The sequence below is a fragment of the Grus americana genome, chromosome 3 (assembly GCF_028858705.1).
Source record: "Grus americana isolate bGruAme1 chromosome 3, bGruAme1.mat, whole genome shotgun sequence".
Lineage (NCBI taxonomy): Eukaryota > Metazoa > Chordata > Aves > Gruiformes > Gruidae > Grus > Grus americana.
Genome location: NC_072854.1, coordinates 1,596,461 through 1,618,604, shown reverse-complemented (window position 1 = coordinate 1,618,604; position 22,144 = coordinate 1,596,461). Strand labels below are relative to the sequence as shown.

At 53.7% G+C, this 22,144-nt stretch overlaps 1 protein-coding gene across 1 annotated transcript; it reads left to right on the top strand.

Moving 5' to 3' along the window:
• Positions 1–8,228: 8,228 nt before the first annotated feature.
• LOC129204062 (angiopoietin-related protein 7-like) lies at positions 8,229–21,581 on the top strand. The gene is made up of 6 exons (XM_054819325.1): positions 8,229–8,663; positions 14,704–14,926; positions 17,768–17,905; positions 19,319–19,538; positions 20,710–20,905; positions 21,435–21,581. The coding sequence occupies exons 1-6, from the start codon at positions 8,229–8,231 to the stop codon at positions 21,579–21,581; spliced, it is 1,359 nt and encodes a 452-aa protein (XP_054675300.1).
• The last annotated feature ends 563 nt before the right edge of the window (positions 21,582–22,144 follow it).

Sequence of the window (22,144 nt, the reverse complement as noted above, 5' to 3'; positions counted from 1 at the left end):
AATTCATCCCAACTGGCCCAATCCTTTCAAGGAAGCCCTATCCTGCAGCTCCACCTTGGTCACTTTAGAAATTACGGCAGGAGCCTGCAGCTTGATTTTCCGTGGCTTTGGAAAGTTGGAGTCAGGCTCGTCTTGGCTGTCACAACTGAGATTACTTGAGTTGTTTGAAGGGCTGAGGCTTTATTCCTGTTATGCCTGTCTTTCCTCCCGGAGCCCTCCAAGGGATCAAGGTGATGACATTCCCTCGTGAGGACCAAGTTGGCTCAGAGGAGGCTGCAGAAATAGTTGCTGATCTGGCAGATGAGCCCAGCACATTATGGGTTTTGTTTGTCCTGTTTTTCCTCAACAGCATCAATCTCCTTGGACAGCAGTGAATAGACAAATACCACTGCGACTTTTCTCCAGTGCACCTGGTTTTCTCATGTGTGCCAGGTCAGGCATCACCAGGGCATCATTAGGCATCACCAGACATCACCAGGGCATCACCAGGGCATCACCAGGCATCACCAGGGCATCACCAGACATCACCAAGGTATCACCAGGCATCACCAGGGCATCATTAGGCATCACCAGACATCACCAAGGTACCGCCAGACATCACCAAGGTATCACCAGACATCACCAAGGTATCACCAGGGCATCATTAGGCATCACCAGACATCACCAAGGCATCACCAGACATCACCAAGGTATCACCAGACATCACCAAGGTATCACCAGGCATCACCAGGGCATCATTAGGCATCACCAGACATCACCAAGGCATCACCAGACATCACCAAGGTATCACCAGACATCACCAAGGTATCACCAGGCATCACCAGGGCATCATTAGGCATCACCAGACATCACCAAGGTACCGCCAGACATCACCAAGGTACCGCCAGACATCACCAAGGTATCACCAGACATCACCAAGGTATCACCAGGCATCACCAGGGCATCATTAGGCATCACCAGGGCATCATTAGACATCACCAGACATCACCAGGGTATCACCAGGGTATCACCAGGCATCACCAGGCATGGCCAGGACTCACAACCCCGTCCATGCCCCCATTCAGCATTCCCACAAGCAGAGAGCTGCAAAGCAGAAGCTAATGGTCCTGACCCCCATCCATTGCAATTTATATCCCCCTCATTAAGAGTTTTTGAGGGAAATACCGTTGATTATTTTTCTCGGATCAAAAATACCCCTGGACATCCCCAGTACAGGACAGACATGGATGTCCCGGAGTGAGTATGCTGCAGGAACAACGGGATGGTCACGGGGTTTTGGGGCTGCAACCCCCAGCAGGGATCAGGTAGGAATAAGTCCATTTTCTCTGCGAAAGCTCAGGTCTCTTGGTTGTGGACTGTTTTGAAATCGCTCAGAGCAGCCGGGGAGGGCAGGAAGAGGGCAGCTGCCTCTCTGGCTGGGGACGCAAGTGGCTGTTGGTGGGGGGAGACAGCGTGTTGCATGGGAAACCCTCCCTGAGGTGCACCTCCCACTCAATTCCAGCTGCTGGTAATAAAAAACCCCAATAAGTAAATATTGCACTTTTTGCTTTTAGACTCAATTGATCTCATTTCAACTCCTGGGTTTGGAAATTGTCCTGTTTTCCAGGCTGGAAGGACAGGATCAGCAAATCCCTGGCTGGGGTAGGGGCACAGCTGTGACCCTCTCGAGGGGATGTCCTGGGGACACCTCTCCTGCCCGGAGCAGCTCCTCGGGTCCCTGCCACCCATCCAAGGATGCAGGGGTGTCCCTGGGATGCAGCTCCTTCTCCGGTGTCAGCAGAGCCAGCCCAGACCACGGGCAGGGAGGAGCTGCCTGACTTCCAGCTGGCTAAAAGTGCTGGGGATAAATCCTGCCCTCCCTCCAGGACCGGGACCGGATCATCCCCAAGTGCACACCCAGCCTGGGGGGGGTTGGCCCAGGGCAGGGGCATCCTCAGGGCAATAGGAGAGGTTGGGCCAGGAACCCCAAATTCTCCAATTCAGCATTTTCCTTCCTCATTCGCGCTGCCGTTCTTTTCTTTTTGAGCCGGTTATATACGCAGACACACGCACGTGCTGTACACACACACACATTTGCACACCCAGAGCCAAATCCCCGATTATTGCCTGTGCCCCTAAGAGGGATTACGGCTTCTTAGGGGGGGAGCTGGCTTTCAGCAGGGTTTAGGAGCCCAGCAGGGACTTCATTCCTGCAACCCAGAGCTCACGCTGCATTTCGGGGTCCCGTGGGAGGAGAACTGCACCCAGCCCCTTCTCCAGCCCCAGCGACACTCAGCCGTGTCCTGTTCTGCTCCTCCGTGCAACTTCAGTTCTCTTTAAATCACACACTGAAGCTGCAGGAGAGAAGAGAGGATGGGAAGGGGATTCGGGCAGCTGTGGGGAACCAAGAGAGGAGCAGCCCCAAGGGGTGTGAGCAGCTTCGCTCGCCCCTTTGAGATGCTGCCGCTGCCCAGGGCTGGTGCTCTCGGGGAGGATTAAGGGCGAAGGCACTTAGCAAAGCCCCCGGGCAGAGCCGGATCTCTGCAGGATCCCAAAGCGGCCCCAAGACCTGTGGTGCCTTCCTGAGCACAAGCAGCTCCCCAGCTGGACCCTAAATGTCCGTCTGACGCTCTCAGCCCCCCCTTACCCTCCCCAGGCAGGGGTTACCCGGGGCAGGGCATCCCGGGGCAGTTTTGCATCCAGGGCTTGGGGCTGGCAGAGAGCGTGAGCCCTGGAAACCCATGGTCCCTGTACCTCCGCGTGCAGCTTTTGCTGATATTTGTGGAGCGTGACCGCAGGCAGTGGAGCAGCATTAAAGTTTCCTCTGATATTGGGGTTCCCTGGTCTTCAGGAACCTCTGAACTGCCTCTTACTGCTGATTATTTCACGGCAAATCACTGATTATTGGTATTAGTGGTGGGAGCTAATTCGGGTCATTGCAATCCTAAGAGGCTGGGGTGGGTAGAGTTGGGTTAGTTTGTCCTTTCCTCCAGGAGACCAAGGCAGGGTCAGGGACAGAGAGTTATCCATGGACACCTGCGATCTCTTCACTCCATTGGGCAGGAACAAGAAATGGAGAAGTATTGTGGGTTTTTGACGTTTCTTCTTCAAAGAGAGACCATGAGAGAGCTGGTGGGTTGTTCACACACCAAGGGGGTGTGAGCTGTTGAAGACTGGCCACAGGTTCGTCAAGCAGAAGAGAGGCTGAAGGACCTGGGCAATGGTGGTGGGGACCTCATCTCTCCAGAAACTACAGCGGGGAGCAGATGGAGTGGGATTTGGGATGGAGTGGGAAGACAAGAAGTTGCATGCCGATGGAAATGTTGTCTATTCCTGCATTTGGGAGGAAGCAGAAGAAGGTGTGGTTGCAGCAGGGGACGATGGACGTGCCATGGGCTTCACGGTGCTGCTCCACACAGCACGTTGGGGAGATGGATGCTCAAAACCAGCTACTCACTGGGATGCTTGAAAACCAGCTGGGTGGTGTAATCTGCATCTATGACTTTGGAAAAAGTTGGCCATGGGGTAGCTGGGGGTCTTGGTGTTGGCTTCAGTTAATCCAGGATCAATGTAGGGGTTGTAGCTGATGTCCCCCCAAGCAGCGGGGAAGGAAGCTGAAGACGGGCAGACCAAACGCCGAGCACTCAACCTTGGGTCTTTTAGAGCCGTTATCTCTATTAGCATTGCCCAGACTCTCTCATTTAGTCCCCCCCTCCCCTCTTCGCTAAATGCTCCCCAAACAACTCAGACATCAATCGAAGGCAGAAGAAATGGCCGCGCTTTGTCTCCCTGAAGAGGCAGCTTTGCATCGAGCCCTGTCGGGGTGGCCAGCGGTGAGCCGCCAGCGGGGACCATTTTCACATCTCCCTTTGTGAAGGAGCAGCCTTGAGCAAAATGCCACTTGAGGGAGCATTGAACGAAATGTACGTTCACCTCTTCCATGTGGCACTCGGCGCCCATCTCCGCCTCTGACGCTAATGATCCGGACGAGGTTTCTTTTTTCTTTTTCTGAGGATAATGGGGGAAAGAAAATGAAAGGGAAAGTGGCTGGAGGGGGGAGGTCAGATCCATTTAGGAGCCCAAATATTTACGGGGAGAGTGCCTCCTGAGTGGCCACACAAAGGACCTGGCTGTACCTGGCTCCATCCCTCCTCCACCTCCTCTCCCCCACCACCTCCGGCCATGAAAAGGGGGAACCAGAACTGTAGGGCCTCCGTGAAAGATGAGGATAATGGATTTCATTATAGACAAGCACGTTAAATGCCTATCCACTCGTGTGCAATAAAGGAAAGCTGGTCTTTAGCTAATCGCACTGGAGGAGCTCTTGGCTGGGATCCAAGAGCGAGATGTTCCCCTTGGTCCCCTGCCCTGATCCCCTTCTGTACTGCCCCATAAGGAGATGGCTGTGGGGTGCAATTCATCTTATAGCCATGTCGGTGTCTACCATCGCATCATTTTTCTCTCCACTGGCCTTGGGGTGGCTCAGGACAAGCCTGGAGGGCAAATGTCTATGTCTGGCCAGAGGAAAAACTCTTGCAGCAGTGGAGTGGGGTTTGCTGGTGCAGTGGTGGGATCCAGCCCAAAAAGAAGTGTCAGCACCGAAAGTTCTTCATGTCCATCACGTCCAGATGGACCACCACTCCTCCCTTCCCTGCAATGACCTTTTTCTGGGTCCTCCCTGCCCCCAGCCCCATGTTCCCATCCTCTGCCCATGGTGTTCCTTCACTCAGCACTTCCCTTGGTGTCCATCAGAGCTTTGTGGGATGATCTTGGGGTCCCTCTCCCTGCTGTGCTCCTGCTTTACCCAGCACTGCTGTCCAGGCTGGCTGCCTGCTGAGCTGGCACAGCTCCTGCCAGCTCCAGGGAAGATGCTTCAGCCTTATTTCTCTCTCCCACAAGTGGCTGTTGAAGCAAAGCGTGGCCACGCTTGAAAAAGAGCAGAGGGTGGCTTGGCTGGAGGCAGCATGTGTGGAGAGGTGTGATTTTCAGAGCAATCTGGGTCCCTGCCCCAGCGAGATGAGGTGTGAGATGCCTGAGATGCAGAAATCAGCCCAGGGGCACAGCATCGTGTCCTCAGCTGGCAGGACTCACAGGCAGCACATCCCCCTTGCTCTGCTCCAACCAGCTCCCTGCAGAGACAAAGAAAACAAATAAAACGCCTTCGCCTAACATTTTTACAAACCAAAAGCAAAGCCGGGAGTCAGTTGTAGACAGGCGATCCAGCTGGGCTTTGAGTTCTTCTGCCTGTCCCTAGACCTAAACTCATATTTCATCTTTCCCACGGGAGGAGACACTGGATCTGCTGGGCTGGATCCAGCTGTGGGGAGGCCAGGGCAGGACATGGCCGTACCATGGTCGGGATGCTCGGGTCTCATGCAAACTGTGTCGTCCCCTTATCATACACAGACCCACATCCTCCTTCCAGCCTTGCTGGGGGCCACCAGCAGTGCAGGAGGGTCCTGCCCATGGAGTTGGCAGGTCACAGAATCATAGAATAGAACCATAGAATTGTTTTGGTTGGAAAAGACCTTTAAGATCACCAAGTCCAGCCATTAACCTCACCCTGCCAAGCCCACCAGTAAACCATGTCCCCAAGCACCACATCTCCACGTCTTTTCAATCCCTCCAGGGATGGGGACTCCACCACTTCCCTGGGCAGCCTGTCCCAGGGCTTGACAACCCTTTGGGGGAAGACATTTCTCCTCATCTCCAACCTAAACCTCCCCTGGCACAACTTGAGGCCGTTCCCTCTTGTCCTATCGCTTGTTCCTTGGGAGAAGAGACCGACCCCACCTGGCTGCACCCTCCTTCCAGGTAGTTGTAGAGAGCGACCAGGTCTCCCCTCAGCCTCCTGTTCCCCAGGCTCAACACCCCCAGTTCCCTCAGCCGCTCCCATCAGACTTGTGCTCCAGACCCTGCACCACTTGGTTGCCCTTCTCTGGACACGCTCCAGCACCTCAATGTCCTTCTTGGAGTGAGGGGCCCAACACTGAACTCAGCACTTGAGGTGTGACCTCACCAGAGCCAAGTACAGGGGGACAATCACTGCCCTGGTCCTGCTGGCCACGCTATTCCTGACACAAGTCAGGATGCTGTTGGCCTTCTTGGCCACCTGGGCACACTGCTGGCTCATATTCAATCAGCTGTCGACCAACACCCCCAGGTCCTTCTACTCCAGGCAGCTTTCCAGCCACTCTTCCCCAAGCCTGTAGCGTTGCCTGGGGTTGGTGTGACCCAAGTGCAGGACCTGGCACTTGGCCTTGTTAAACCTCATCCAGTTGGCCTTGGCCCATCGATCCAGCCTGTCCAGATCCCTCTGCAGAGCCTTCCTGCCCTCCTGCAGATCGACACTCCCGACGAACTTGGTGTTGTCTGCAAACTTACTGAGGGTGCACTCGATCCCCTCGTCCAGATCATTGATAAAGATGTTAAAGAGAACTGTCCCCAGTACTGAGCCCTGGGGAACACCACTTGTGACTGGTCACCAACTGGTCCTCCAAAGGATACTCAAGTGGCCATCTGGGATAGCTGCTGGAGGACTAGTGAGGTTCAGTGCCTCTCCAAACCACCCGAGCAGACATTTGCTAATGAAGCTCCCCTTCTCTGGGCAGTTCCTCTGTTTCTGGAGGCCATCTGAGCTGGCTTGAGTATCTCCTTTGTGGGAATTATTCGGGGAACATCATCTGTAAACTCTTTACCTTAAGGGAAGAAAAGCCAACAACCAGTGCTTTTGTGCAATTCGGAAATCTCTGGTTTCAGCTTGCATTCCTACGGCTGAATAATTAGCATATGTAATTAAGCGAGCCTGTTGACATTACTCCCTTGCAAAAGCAAGGAGGAAGCCCTGGGCTAGTGAATAAAATAAATGACGGCTGTTCCCTGCCCCGAGCCGCTGTCCATGGCCAAGTTGGGAAGATCTCCCGCAAAACTGCTGGGATGCGGCAGGTCGCTGTACATCGGATGAACCTGCCCTGTCCCCGAAACACATCCCAGGGGTGGGACTGGGGTTTTTTTAGGCACGGAGGAGCCATGTCCTCCTGCCAAGGCACCGGCTTAATCCCCCGTACGCTGATAAGGTCACGCCAGGACCTGCGCTCCTCCCTCCCGTGTGTCGTCTGAGACCGGCAGCTCTCTCGGCCTTATTTATAGCGCGGTGATAGGATCAGGGGGAATAAGCATTTAGTGTCCCCTACATCACACCCCGCTCCTCATGGCCAGTCGGTGCTCGCTGCTCTCTGCTCTTTGCTGCTGGAGAGCCTGGCCAAGACTTTTGAAGGTATGTTGGGAGCTGGGATGCTGCTTGCTGGGAGCTGGGGTGCTGCTGGGGAGCTGTGGCATCCCTCCCAGTTCCCTATCCTCACCGGAGTGTGATGGGATGGATTTTGGTCAGGAGAAACCTTGGGAGCAGACCCAGAGCGTGATGCTGTGGCTGGGAGCCCCGGTGATGGGCAGGGGTCAGAGTGCAGCTCTGTCTGCAAGGGGAGCCTGATTTCTCTGGAAAAAAGGGACCAAGTCACATATTTGTCTCACCTGGATGGTGGCCAGGCCACCATCCCTCCATGCCCCCTTGGACCTGAGCCCATGTGGGGCAATCAGCCCATGGTCAGGGCCCATCCAGACTGCCCCAGGGATGGGTTGGTGGTCTAACCCTACCCAAGGGTGGGTTGGTGGTCTGGGCTGCCCATGTAGATGGACTCCATTCACTTCATAACTCTGGGGCTGGAGAAGGAGGAGGGACCTGTCCGTTTGCTGCAGGTGGGCAGCATGGTGGGGAGGGCTGGCTGCTCATCCTTCCTCTCCATCACCTGTCTCCTTGCTTTGGTTCTCATTTCAGGGAGTGACGCCATAGCGGGATGCCCCATCCAGGGGAGACAGCTCCTTCCCGTGCATGGTCCTGCATGGGCAGAAAGCCCTGCCTGAGGGGCTGACCACCCCCAGCCAGACCTCAGCACCCTCCAAGCCAACCAGCAGCTCGGCAGAAGGGGAAACGCAGCCCACGAAGCTGGTGGAGCCTGGCCAGGAGAGTGGAGGAGCTCCTGCCAGACCTGGTCCCAGCTTGGTGGCCACACTGGGGAGGATGCTCTATGGAGATAGTCAGGTCCCTTACCTGCAGTGACCTCCTTGGTGGGAGCTCCTGGATCCCTGCTGATGTTGTATTCCCATATAGCTGCAACCTCACCCACTAGCTCTCGGGAGAAGACCTGGTGTTATGCCCTGGGGGTTTCCACCTTTCTCCCAGACGGTGTATGATGATGCGACACATGGGGTCATCCCTGGGGACCATCCTCACCTGCCTGATGGAGATCTGTCCCAGCACCGGCTCTGCCAGGGCAGGTTTGCTATCCCTCATCCTCGTGGCCGCGCTGAGCAGCCCCTCGCTGCAGAAATCCCTGCCCGTGGCGTACAGAGACCACGAGGGTCCCCAGGAGGGCACGGGCCTGATCCAGTGTGGGGAGTACAGCAACCAGGTGCTGCCCAACGGCCGCTGTAAGATCGTGGCCACGCTGCCGCAGGGGGACGAGCAGCGATGCCCGGACATGTTTCGATGCACCGATGAAGTGTCCTACTGGCTCCATGAGAATGAGGAGCGCAAGCAGCAGGTCCTGGAGCTGCGGGAGCTGATTTCGGAGCTACAGGAGGAGCTGAGGAACCACCGGCACCGCATCAAAGTCCTCGAGCTCCAGGTAAAGGACTGCCCTTTGTAGACCCTCTCCATGCAGGTGTCCACAGTCCCTTCCCACCATCCCTTCCAGCTCCCAGCACCTGCAGGGGGAGGACACCCAGTGAAGCAGACAATGTTCTGACCGCAGGCTGGGATGTCCATTAAACCCCAGCTGCTCCGACAGTGACAGCTCAGGAGCCTTCCAGGGCTGATCTTTCTTAACATTAGCCACAAACCCTTCAGCATTTTATCTGTGCTACCTCCTCCATCCTCGAGCTTGCCTAGGAGGGGTTGCTGATCCACCCCATAGCTGGTTCCCAGACTAGATCTGGAGTTTGGGGTGGGTGGTGAAGGACCACATCTCTGATGGCCACGGTTGAGCAGGAGAAGCCCTGACCTCCAGCTCACAGCACCCTTCCTGCAGTCTCCTTTATGGTGCTCATCCCACCCCAGGTCCATCCACCGGCTCCGCAGCCTGAAGCTTCACACTAATACATTTTTTCTAACCTTGTTTGGCACCTCCGAAGCTCTCAGATGTTTGACACCGCCCCGTGACTTTGCTCAGCAAACACTTGGCTTGGCTGTCGGCGGCGGCGAGCGGCAACTTGCACAGGGCTGTAGCCAGGAACAGGGAGGGAGCAGGGTGTGTTTTTCCGGCCGTAGGAGTCATTTCCCAGCTAAGATACCTCACTGGGCTGTTGATGAGGTGCACAGAAGAACCGGCAGCAATGTCCTGGTGTCAGCTGGAAGAGCCCCAGCACCGCTGGGTGAATAGCACCCTTATCTTTGCTCCAGGAGGAGATGAGGTCTGATACAGTCTGGCTCTGGGGCTGATTTGTTCTCTATTTGGCTTCATTTCATCCTCCCCCTTGGGCTCCTGGTTTGGAAAGCCTCCTTCGAGCAGCCTTGTGGGGAGACCGAGGTCGTGCCGGAGGCTGCAGGGCCGTTTTTGAACGCTGCGATGGCCACGGTGTTGGGTGGGCGTCTGTACCGTGGGCGTCTCCGTGGGAGTGAGATGTTCCTGGTGCGATGGAGGAAGGGAGGGGGGCACGTGAGTCAGGATGGGTGCTCGTGCTCAGACAGACCCACCCGGTGCCCCCCACGCAGGGTCCCTCCTCCTGTGTTGGCCCCTGTCCCCCATCCTTCTTTCTTACCCGCTTTCCACTGCCCTTCTCCCAGTTTCTCCTTGCACTTGTAATGGAACAAGCTGGTGCAATCGGTCTTTGGTCTCCAACTTCCCACGTCCATCCCCTGGTTGCATTCTGTCCCTTAGGACTGTTTAATCCATTCTTCCCCAATCCCGCTGGCCCCAAAACACACTTCTGTGCTACCTGGAGCTGCAGCTCTTTCACTGACCTCTCCAGCTCAGCGTCGAGGAGGGAGATGGATAGTAATGCACTAAATGTTTTCCCTGCAGTGTTCATGTTCTTCATCCATTCTTCATTTCCAGGCTCTGAAATGACCCATCTAAAGGCAAAGTGTCTGGTCTGTGGCAGGGTCTCTTCAGAGTCAGAGGGAAGAGGGAGGAGAATCTCCCTCCAGAGATTCTGGGCTCCCCAGTTCCAGACAGACTGGGAACTACTGGGGAGAGTCCAGCGGAGGGCTGCGAGGATGAGGAGGGGCCTGGAGCATCTCTGGTGTGAGGAGAGGCTGAGAGAGCTGGGGCTGGTTAGCCTGGAGAAGAGAAGGCTGAGAGGGGATCTGATCCACACTTATCAATAGCTAAAGGGTGGGGGTCAAGAGGACGGGGCCAGACTCTTCTCAGTGGTGCCCAGTGACAGGACAAGGGGCAATGGGCACAAACTGGAACACGGGAAGTTCCATCTGAACATGAGGAGAAACTTCTTCACTGTGAGGGTGACCGAGCCCTGGGACAGGCTGCCCAGAGAGGTTGTGGAGTCTCCTTCTCTGGAGAGATTCAAAACCCGCCTGGACGTGATCCTGTGCGACCTGCTCTGGGTGATCCTGCTCTAGCAGGGGGCTGGACTAGATGATCTCCAGAGGTCCCTTCCAACCTCTACCATTCAAAAAGAACAAAAAAAAAAAGGTTCAAAAAAGAGCTTGCAATATCAGTATGACACTTACTCAGATGCTGGTTGCCTGATGGTGGCTGTGGAGGAGGCTGAGCTGATGGCCTCAAACAGGACACTCAGTGTTCAGGTGAGGGAATTAGATGTGGAGCATGGGCTCTCAGTCCATCTAATATCCATGCCGAGATCCTGCACCTCCTTACCCTGCTGGTCTCCTGCTCACCAGCTGGTCCAACATGAAGTTTGCTAGTGAGTTATACACACAATTAAATTCACTGGGGAAATACGAACACTCCCAGGTCTTTCCAGCTGCTGGTGTTTAGACCCCTCATACACACACATGCACGTACACATATACGTATGCATATATATACATACATAGACACGGATATGCCCACGCACATGCATGTACACCCTGACCTAGACCTGTGAACCCCGTGGCACTTAGACCCTGCAGCACTCACACGTAGGAGAAAGTGAAATTACACTGAAAAAAAAATAAGCTAAGGAAAGGACAGCATAGGAAGAGAAAACAGACTGTGAGGCTCAGTCGGACAAGGGCACTGGCTGGCAGCTGGTGTACACATGTCCAGCCCTTTTTATCTCCCTCACCTTTCCATTTTCCTACACTCATTCCCCACCCCATCCACCCTGACACCCCCTCCTTTCCTCACCTTTAGCCCTTCCCCTAAACATCCCATAATAAGTCTCACACAATCCCACAAGCCCGTAATACTCCTGACAATCCCGTTTCCCCCTTCTTATCCACTGCAGGGTTCGGGTGGACCCTCTCCAAGGCCATGCCCCAGCAGGTCCCTTCCTGGTCCATCAGCAGCGGCTGAAGCCTCTTCTCTTCCTTATTGTCTCCCTTATCACCTGCCTGGGAATTTCTATATCATTTTTTTAGTTTATTATTCGTTTTCCTGCTATTTGCTGGGGGGGGTGGGGTGGTGTTGTACTGAATCATTCTTAGACAGATAGCGGATGCTCTCACATCATACCCTGGCATGGGGAGAAGCTGGTGAACAGGGATGCTCCTGGTGCAGCACCAAAAGGTGGGATTCCTCCTGCCTGTCTTCATGCAAGGGTCTCTGAGATCCAGTTGATCCCATAGAGATCTGAGCAGTGAATGCGGGTCCAGATGCTGCTGGGACCTCTTGGATGTCTGCTGGAGGATGGGATGAGTTGGGAGAGCTTGTTTCTCCTCAACGGGAGTCCAGGCAGGTAGTTCTGAAGGAGAAGAGTCTGCTTTGGGCTCCTCACCCTACAAGCAGACCAGAGGGACACAGGGTGCACCTGGGTGTCCCAGAGCAGCCAGGTCCAAGGTCCTACCTAGGTGTCTCCAAGTGGTTCATACCTGGGGGGCAGTGCTAGCAACATCTGTGCCACCAAGATACCGCCGCGCTCAGAAAGGGGACATCGTCTGGGATCTTTTGAGATCATTTGTAGAGAATTTCAGACCTCAACTGGAAAAGGTCCTGAGCAACCAGATCCAGCTTGGAAATTGGCCCTGCCTTCTGCAGGGGGGGGGGTGGGCTGGAAACCTCCAGACATTTCTTCCAACCTCCATTTTTTTCCATGAGTCTAAAAAAATAAAGGGATGGGAGGCCCAGAAGAAGAAGGAATAAAACAAAATCTGGAGAGTTTAGCTGATGGCAGTGAACGTGTCCTCTCACCCTCCAAGCAGTGGAGGGGGGAGAAAGCAAGAAGCAAAGCCTGTGCCCAGCATGGGAAGCTGCTTTCCTCCTGCACCCCCTCGCATCTCCCGGGAGCTGCCCTGCCAAATTCCCCGCTGTGTCAGCTTGGGTAGGTCTCCTCCACCTCCGTTCCTCCCACCGAGGAGCTGTTGCTCCCTTAATCCATCTTTATAAATCAGGCTGCTGCTGGTTGGTCTCCCGGGGGTTTGCCGTCAGTTATTTCTGCGGGAGTTCAGCATGGGCTTGTCTGTCCGAGCGGAGATGTGTCTCTGCGCTCAGCATCCCTTTCTGAGCTGCGGGAGAGCAACAGGCTCTTCCAGGTCACAGCTCCTCTCGGGCTAACGAGGACACCCAAATTGGTTCAGACAGATTGACCCCATCTCTGCCATGCTTCCCTCCTTCCCGGTGCAATTTAGGGAGCAAAAGGAACCCCCTCACGCAGCCCTCCCTGTGCATTCCCAGCCCTATTGCATTTGCACGGCTGGGTAATGCACAGAGCAGGACCCCGCTGTGCAAAAATACAGCCCCGGTCCCGCCGGAGCAGAGGGATGCGATGAAGGGAGCAGCATCAGGGCACTGTCGCGGTGGTCTGGCTGCGCTGTTTTTAATCAGCAGCAGGAAAAAAAAGGTATCGACTGTGGAGGAGGGGACTGTCTGGGAGAAAGCATCATGGGGTTTACTTGGAGAGCTGATGCGTGGGTGAAGGGAGCTGGAAGAAGCCGGTATCAGTCACGGCTCACAGAGCAGGTTGGGGGGAGCGGCTGATTTATGGTGGAGCCGGAGACGTTGCAGTCCTGAGAAGGAAAGCACCGTGTTGTTGCACGCCGTAATCCCCACTTTGCTGCCCCTGGCTATCTAGCTGCTCTGGATTTTGGGGTACAGGCAGGCTTGGTGGGCTTTTACCAGGGCCATGCAGGCAATGCTCAGGCAGCACTGGGACGGATATTGTAGAGCTGCCATTAGTTATTGGCACAATAACCCAGCAGCGGTGATGCCATCTCCTGGGAAGAGCAAGCTGAGACGTGTCCTGGCAGGAACGGGGACCGAGGTGTTAGCTGGGTCCTGGGGGCAGGTGGAAGGGAAGAAAACATATTTTAGGTGTGCAAACCCCTTCCAGCTGAAGGAAATCCCCGACCCTCAGCAGCACGACTGCAGTTTTGCAGGTAGTGATGAGTCGAGCGCCAGATCTCTGTGTCCCCAAGCATGTTTAATAAGCCACAAGCTTGCACGGACACCTGAAAATCCAGATTTGCCCCTGATGCTGGGGATAAGGAGGTGAGAAAAATAAACTCATTTATTTTCAGGGTCTTGGGGTGGCTTGTGAGCCCGAGGCGGTGACGCCGAGCGGGTGATGGAGGAAGAGATGTCCCCATCAGGGGACAGAGAAGGGCAGTGCTGGTGGAGAACCAGCATCCCTCCACCGCAGATGGGGGTCTGGGATTGCCGGACCCTTGGGAGGGATTTGGGAGCACGGTGTAGAGCTGTTACATTGCCCAGGGGAGGGAGGGGGGGTTCCCAGGCTACTGTGGAATTTTGGAGGTGCAGTTTAAGGCCTGCTCTGCCATCTAATGGGCAGGGAGCACTGAACAAGAGAGGCGAGCGTGTCTGCAGAGACTGCGTCTGGGGCATGTCCTGTGCGTGCTGGTGGGGCTCGGGGTGCCCATCTCCTGGTATGAGCTGCGGGCATCTCCCGCCAGCTTGTGCGTATATTTTACGTAGGATCAGAGACTGGCTGTCCTAAAAACAAGCAGCAAAAGGGTCGTGAAAGGGGCTGGGGTCCTGTTTCACCCCCGCTCCTTGCATAGCACGGATGCGGTCATTGCCGTTTGCAGGACACCAGCTGTTGCCCAAAGAGCAGGAGATGGCTCACCACGCAACGTGCAGATAAGCTGTGGAGCTCCCTATAACGTTATAAAAACATGACATGGTTCAAGGGGAGATTGCACAGCTTTTTGGAAGAGATCCCAACCGTGGTTGCGAAATACGTAGAGGGATGTTGCACGGGTGACTGGAGGGTGTTTGGAGAGGAACCCTATACGCTTGCCTTGCTCTTGCAGCCCTAGGCTTGCCTGTGCATGCCCTGCCTGCACCAGAACCTGGGAATATCAAGCTGCCCATGGCTCCCACGGTGGGCTGGGGGCTGGTGCGGGGTCGCAGGGTGAGGGTGCAGACACCACCCTTGGGGTCCTTGGTCTCCATGGGGCGCACGCAGCGATTGCTCCTCTGCCCTCTTGCTCCCCTGCCTGCCCATCCCTGGGGAGGTCCCGAGGCCATGTCCCCAGCTCCACACCGGTCCCCAGGCATCCCCCCATCCCACCTTTCTCCCTGCTCGCAGCACGAGGAGGCGGCCGGCCGGAACCACAGCCTGGCTCAACGTGTGCAAGACCTGGAACATCGGTACAGCGAGGCCAGCACCCTGCAGCACATCCAGGCCACGCTGCTCTACGACATGCAGGCGCAGATAAACAACATCTCCGTCCTGACCGACTGGGCTTGGCGCAATCCCACCTGCCTTGGCCCTGCCGAGATGAGGCTGCAGGAGGAGATGCACCATCCAGGTGATGGGGAGCTGCTGGGGCTGGGTAGGAGGGGGTGCTTCGCCCTTACAGTCTCTCTTTTGGGGGGCTGAAGGAAAAGGCTGTGGGAAAACTGCTTTAAATCCCCTTTGCATTGGCCAGGAGTCTGATCTCACCCAACGTGCCTTTGCAAGGCAGCCAGGAGGGCTCCTCAGAGCGATGGACGCCTCTGGAGATGGTTCCCATGCTGTCTAGGAGAGGGGTCCTGTCCCTCGGTGGCTCCTTTTTCTCTCCATGGATGGTGTGAGATGCTCTCAGGGACAAGCTCAGGCTCTGACAACCAGATTGGCGTTGCTCCCACCATCACCCCACCTGCAGTCAGCTGCGTGAGCCTTCCTCCAAGCTCCAGGGTCTGGTTTTCCATCAAAAGACCCCACCAAAAAAACAACATTATTTTTTCTTCAAAAATTCACAGCATGAAATTAGGGCTTTGGTGAAACTCTTCAACTTTGAAAAACAACTGTTTTCTGTTCTTTCTCACACGCTCTTTTTTTAATGAATGTGTTTAAATTTTTGCCAGGTTTTTGATTGTTTTCCTTGTTAGTCCTTGGAATATTTTCTTTGTTTTTTAGCAAACATGGGAACTTTCAATTAAAGAATTCCAGGTTCGGTTTGACTAAAACCCCATTTTCTGCCAAAGAACCCACTACTGTGAAAACATTTTAACTAGGGCCTACCATAACTAGGGTCTACAAAGCTCAACCTTGAGATGCTGAAAAGAAAATTGAGTTGCATTTTCAACCCGTTCAAGTCTCTGTGTCCATGGCAAGGGGGTGATGGTCTTCGAGAAGACAAGACTAGATGTGCCGGTCTGGTCCCCATGCCCCAAATCCCATCTCCTGCAGCAGGTATCCAGAAGGATGAAGTGATACTTCTCCTGAATAGTCTTCCAGCCTTCCATGAACTGTGGCTGAGGACTTTAGGGACAACATCTGTCTTCTCCATTAAGGAGTGGGCTGGATGGGATGAGTCAGGCGGCACGCACAGCTGAACTGCTAATGGCTTTCGCCTACCAAGCTTGATCGGATCTGATCTGGTGATGTCTGGGAGGAAAAATCATGTTACTTCTCCCCTGAGCCAACTACTGTAAGTCTTTTCCATTGCGCTTGTTTAAAGCTCTTTTGGCCATCCATCTCGTGGAGGAAGTAGCATAAGCAGCTCCACTGGTACCTGCTTCCAGGTGCCTCCGAGCCCTGAGCAAGAGATGCTCTGCAAAACCAGGATGTCAGAGTTGATGTCTACACCCATGACTACCACCCGCAAGCCAGAGCTGGGATTCAACTCAATAACTTGGCGTGACTGGATGGTGACTTCTCTGAATGCCAGGCCGAGCGCAGCCGGTTGATGCAGCACTTTTAGCTCATTAACTTTAGGCAGGATGGGGCTCTGCCTGCGGTCCCAGATGTTTGCTGGGTCTAGAGAGCCTCTCCCTGACCTCTGCTTGCTGCACACAACTGGTTTCTCCCACACGTTCCCCTGCGGTAGCACTCACAGGATGTCCCCAGTCTGTCTGCAGGGGGACCTCCCTGCCACCACGCTCTCAAGTTGGTGGGCTGGGATGTTGCAACTCTTCATCCATCATTCCTCCTGGGGCTTACTTTCCCATCCACAAGGAACTTTCATTGTCTGTCAGTCCTGTGGTCTCATCCTCTCTGTGTGCCTCATGGCAGGGCAACTTCCCAAGCATGGTCTCAGGCTCTTGGCTCTCCCAGTGATCCCAGTCTGGTATTCAGGCCATGCTGTGCTTCAGGCTGGTCCAGCTGTGTGAGCAAAAGGAAGGGGAGCTGCCTGTGTGAATTGCCTTTGTGCCTTTCTTTCTGAAATTTCCCACCAGGGAGGCTCATCTGGCAGATGAAGATGCTTCATGTTGGGTGTCTACATACGCGTGTCCCCACATGAGCTGGATATTTAAGATAACGAGGCAAACAGTGCGTGGACCAAGAGCAATTCAGCTTGCTCTTTCCACTGCTATGACTAGACTCTCAGTTCAGCTGACACCTAGTGCCACCTGAAATGCTCTGGAGCATCTGAGACATCCATTGAAGCCTGGCAGATACATGAGAGGACCTACACGGGAGAGCTGAAAGCCAGTCAGGATGCCCCAGGGCATCTCAGATGTCACCATGCAGCTCTGTGCAGACAACTCAGCTGAGCCCCTTTGGTAGGTGATGGAGGGAGACAGGGAGAGCCGCTCTTCTCTCCTCTTCCACGTAAAACCAGGATGAGCTGCCTTCTGCACAAGTCTCTACAAACCAGCTGAGATCGCCTGCCTGAAGCGTAGACGGCTGGTGCCAGGTGTCATAAATACCTTCTGACATATCCCAGTTAAAAATGTCTTTAGGTTCTCCAGAATGATTTTGATCCCCTTTCCTTGTAAGACAAAACCCACATCAGAAGTTTGGGAGAAGAAAATCCTTCCGCTATTATCTACACTGACCATTGCTGGAGAACCAGCCCATTCTTTATCAACATATAACACCTTTTTGGTGTGAGATGTAATCTAACTTGAGCCTGGCAAAATGCATATAATTTCTGTATTGCCATTAAAAAACCAGTTGAACTGAAGACCATTCCTCAGCCACATCATCCTTAAGTGCAGATCTGTGCTAACGAACCTTATCACTCATAAGCCACTGCACTCAGGTGTGAAGCCAGCATGCTGCAGAGGTTTGCAGCTTCAGAAGCAGCTCTGAATCTGGGATTTTTTTTTTTTTTTTTGTCCAGCTCTGCAATACAATTGCATGAAAACCATGCTGGTTTTGGTTCGTGCCCCTTCCTCCACGCTGTGCACTAAGCACCGTGTTTCTCTGCTTTCTTGCTCAGAGGTGAAGCACGCCAGGAACTGCCCCATCGACTGCGCTTCCGTTTACTACAACGGGCTCCGGCGATCTGGGGTCTACAGCATCATGCCCTCAGTCGGAGGGATGCCTATTGAAGTGCTGTGTGAGATGGACACCGAAGGTACTGCGGGAGGCACCTACAACATCTTCCAGCAGAGCTTTGGGTGGGATTTGTCTAACCTGAGAGTTGTGTCTCATCCAAGCTATTTCCAAGTTACTTTATAGTCAGTGAGAGCAGCACCTCCAGGAGGGGTCATCTCCAGGGACAGAGGACTTGTCCTCTCTGCTGGCTATAGAAGGGGTTTGGATGAATAGCTCAAACCAGATGTTATGGCTGGGAGTCAGTTGCCTAAATGCAGATGTTTACTGCTCTTTGAGATGTTCTCATGCATCCAAGATATTTGTAAACACTAGGGGATATGACACAGGACTTTAAGGAAAGAGAAGCCCTTCTGGAGTAGCAGCTGGTCACTGGGGAGGGGGACCTGGAGCATGTCCCGGTAGTAGAGGGCTCCGTGTGGGCAACCACTAATTGTAGCTGTGCTGAAGTGAGGAGGGGAGAGGTAGATCCTCTCCCATAGATATTTGGGAGTGTAAATGGGGGAGTAGGTGACCTCCCACACCCTTGCTGTCTAAATATCCGTACAGGGCACACTACTGTCATCCCAAGGCACAAAATCAGATTGCAACACTTGAGTTTTGGAAGAATAATGACAATTGTGCGGGAAATGGGGTGATGGATTGTCAGTTCCTTGCCCCACGGATCTGCTCCAACCCAGATGCATGTGTCACATCAGCATGTCCCACGCTGGAAGAAGGGGTTCAGCTCCCCTTACTTAGGCATCTCGCCTATTGTAGTATCTACAGGTGATTGCAGCTTTGGGATGCACGTGCTCATTAAGAAACAGGCTGTTCAGACAATGTGGTCTCTGTTATGTCATTACTATTATTTGTATGACCATCAACACACTCTTGGACACTGTAAAGTGACAGGCTGTACAGACAGCAAATAAAAAGATGGCCCCAGTCCCGTTCCCCGTTCCCCGTCCCACCCCCCCACCCCAAGCTTACAGTATTGGAATAAAATGAGAGAGGAGAGAGGGATTGGGACAGATGGGAGAGCAGATGGAGACGGTGAGACAATACTGGGAGAGCTCGTGTGCCTCTGTGGTGCTGCAGGAACAGTACATAATAAGCTCCAAACTCCAGGGTCTCCAGTTTGTTCCAGTCCCAAAACATTTGCCTCCCAAAACCTACCATCTCCCTCTCATTTAAAACCCCCTTAAGATCTGGAATGAGCCTCTGACAGTCAACAGGGGAGCGCACCGTCATGAACCAACATGGGAGAGGTGGGACCCCTTTTCCGTGAGCTATGATGGGCATCACATTTTATCCCTGTGCAGCAACTGACACTGTATTTTGCCTCTTGGTGGGAGGAAGCATGACAAGGAGACACATGGATCCTCAGGGGTGACACCAGTCTAGGACCCTTGGATGCTCCCTGGAGACTCCCATTTTATCCCTCTCCTGGCAGGTGGGGGCTGGACAGTCATCCAGAGGCGGCAGGATGGCTCTGTTGATTTCAACCGGACCTGGAACGAGTACAAGGAGGGCTTTGGGGACCTCAATGGAGAGTTCTGGCTGGGCAACGAGAACATCCACAAGATGACGAGCCAAGGGGACTACTCTCTACGCATTGACCTGGAGGACTGGAACAACAAGCACAAGCATGCCTTCTACCAGGTCTTCAGGTAGAAAGTGGGATGGCCTTCCCTGGTTCTCATAGATGCAACTGGTTCAATGTCGGGAGACCTTCAGGCATGGGAACCCCTTTGAGGTCAGAGTGACTCCATCTAGAGAGCTTTTCAGACTGGGCCCAGGTTATCTATCCTTTCTTCCTCACCTGGATTTTACCACCCAATTTTGCTCTGGGTTGAAGCCTGGGTGTGAGCTAGCAAATGTGCAGTGTCGTTCAGCCACGGCCAACATCCACAGCCCCAGGGGAAAGGAGCTGTAGGACCCATTGGATGCTAGGACCCTAGCTGCTTAAGGGTATTTTTTCTGTCAGAATTATTGAGCTCTATGTGAAAAAACAGATTTTGAATCCCATGGTCTTGCTGGACGAGTCCTCAAGCATCTCCCTGGTTTAGAGTTGTGTTTTAATTTTTACCCTCTCTACTCATGGCTTTTATTTGCTGGACCTGATGTAATGTCTTTCATTGTCTATAGCTCTTCCCCTCCTCTGTTTTTTTACTTATCCATACCACATCAGTCACATCCTTTCTTAATCAGGGGCGACCGAGTCTGTCTAGACCGTCCCAGATGAACTCCTTCCCTGTCTTTACTGGAAATGCTTGTGGGTGTCTGTGGATTAATCCACCATGGACACTTGAAGCTTGAGGGATTTGAGTAGACCCCAAAACTGCTGGAAAAAAAATCCCATTGCCTGAACGTGCTGTCGAGCGTCTTCCACCAGCAAATGTGTGCTCTGAGTGGTCACCCCCAACTTTTCTCATTAGACGTCATGTGCAATGGTGGTGACCTTCAGCCTTTGCTAGCCCAGGGGCAGATTGCTAATTAGCTCAGTCTAGGTGAACAGCAGCTTGTTGCGTGGGGAGGAGGCAGCGCTGTGTAATTAGAGGGACCATCTTGCCAAAACTGCCGCAGTCCTTTATTGTGGTTTTAGAGTCACGGTCCGCCCAGTTCAGCCCTATCACACGTGCCCTGAGTCATGACAAAATCATGTACATCCCACAGAAGGAAAAAATACAACATCTTTGGCTTCTTGAGGTGATGAATCATAGCAGGGAGCCTGGCCAGAGCAGCTTGATGATTGCTAGGTGTCCACACCAGGAATGCAGTATCCGGGTTGGAAAGCAGACTCAAACGCTCCCCATTAAGCAGTTCCACCTTTCTTGCTTGCAGCATTGAGGATGAGGCAAACTACTACCGCCTGCACGTGGACGGGTTCAGCGGGACAGTGGAGGATTCCTTTGCCTGGTACCACAACAAGAGGAGCTTCAGCACACCCGACTCGGGGAACATCTGTGCCGAGATTTCCCACGGAGGCTGGTGGTACCACCAGTGCTTTTTCTCCAACCTCAACGGGGTGTACTACAAGGTAAAATGGAGGGATGATGACACAAGGTGCTTTTTCTCCAACCAGTGCTTTTTCTCCAGCCTCAACGTGGTGTACTACAAGGTAAAATGGAGGGATGCGGATGCAGATGTTAGCACACGAGGTCTAGGGCTGGGAGGAGGCTGTTGGTCCTCACATCATAGCAGTCCTTCCTGGCTTGACCAGCCTCTGCTCTCCAGGGAGGGAACAAAATGAGCGCTGGGCACCAAGGCAGTCCAACCTTTTCAGTGCCATGGGCCAGACACGAGTGTTGAGACACCTGTGCACGCTGGGGCTTGGGACTGCATGGTGGAAACTTGTGGTATGGGTGACTCACGCAGCCTGAGACGGATGGATGCCAGCTCCATTGGGAACATTTGAAAAATGTTGGGCTTTACATGCTCTTTTCACAGCATCATCATTAAGGTTTTTGCTCCAGTGTTTCAGAGTAATTGGTTTTCCGATGCTCCCATCCAGATGACGCTTCCGTGTGTTTCCCATGCCTGACCATCCTTCTCTCTCTGCATCACAGGGTGGCCGATACTCCATTAAAAACCGCAAGATCCTGGGGCCGGACGGTATCGTGTGGTATTCGTGGAAAGACACAGACTACTACTCCCTGAGGAAGGTGGTCATGATGATTCGACCACGCACTTTCCGGCCCCACCTCTCCCCATGAAGGAGCCTGGGATGTTCTCCACTTCACCTGACACTGAACGCTGGAAACAGAGGGCTGGAAAGGGTTTGCTGTGAGCAAAAACTGATGCTGGAGATCCCAGAGGGACCGAGCCACCATGCCTGTTGCTGCTTGTTTGCTTTTGAGAGAATTGAACCAACAGCAGAGGTGTCAAGACCTTCAACAAGTGTTCGGGTGGTGAAAGCGCTCCTAAAAACATGGACGTGATTCCTGGAAAGGGCTTTGCAAAGACAAGCACGTGGCTTGCTGTTTCACCAGGTAGCAGCAGTCCTTGGCAGGCTTGGGCATCCCCAAGGCTTGAGACTAAATCCAGTCGTCTGGGTGATGGGACTCAGCCATACACTGAGGTTGGACCTTAGGTTGGATGGAGATGTTGAGTGCTCTGGCTACCAACCCAACGGTATTTTAAAGGGAAGCAAAGAACCAGCAATCCTGTACGAGTTTTCCACATGGGATGTGACAGACCAATTCTTGTGCCGTAAGATGAACATCTCTCTGGTCTCAGTAGAGTTTCTCTGTTCACATCACCGCGTATGTATCTGGTA

Bases quoted from the DNA above. Each gene is read 5' to 3' on its own strand.
- LOC129204062 (XM_054819325.1), top strand. From the start codon at position 8,229: ATGATGCGACACATGGGGTCATCCCTGGGGACCATCCTCACCTGCCTG. The intron at 14,927-17,767 runs GTGATGGGGAGC...TTTCTTGCTCAG, and splicing joins GGAGGAGATGCACCATCCAG to AGGTGAAGCACGCCAGGAAC. The intron at 20,906-21,434 runs GTAAAATGGAGG...TCTGCATCACAG, and splicing joins TCAACGGGGTGTACTACAAG to GGTGGCCGATACTCCATTAA.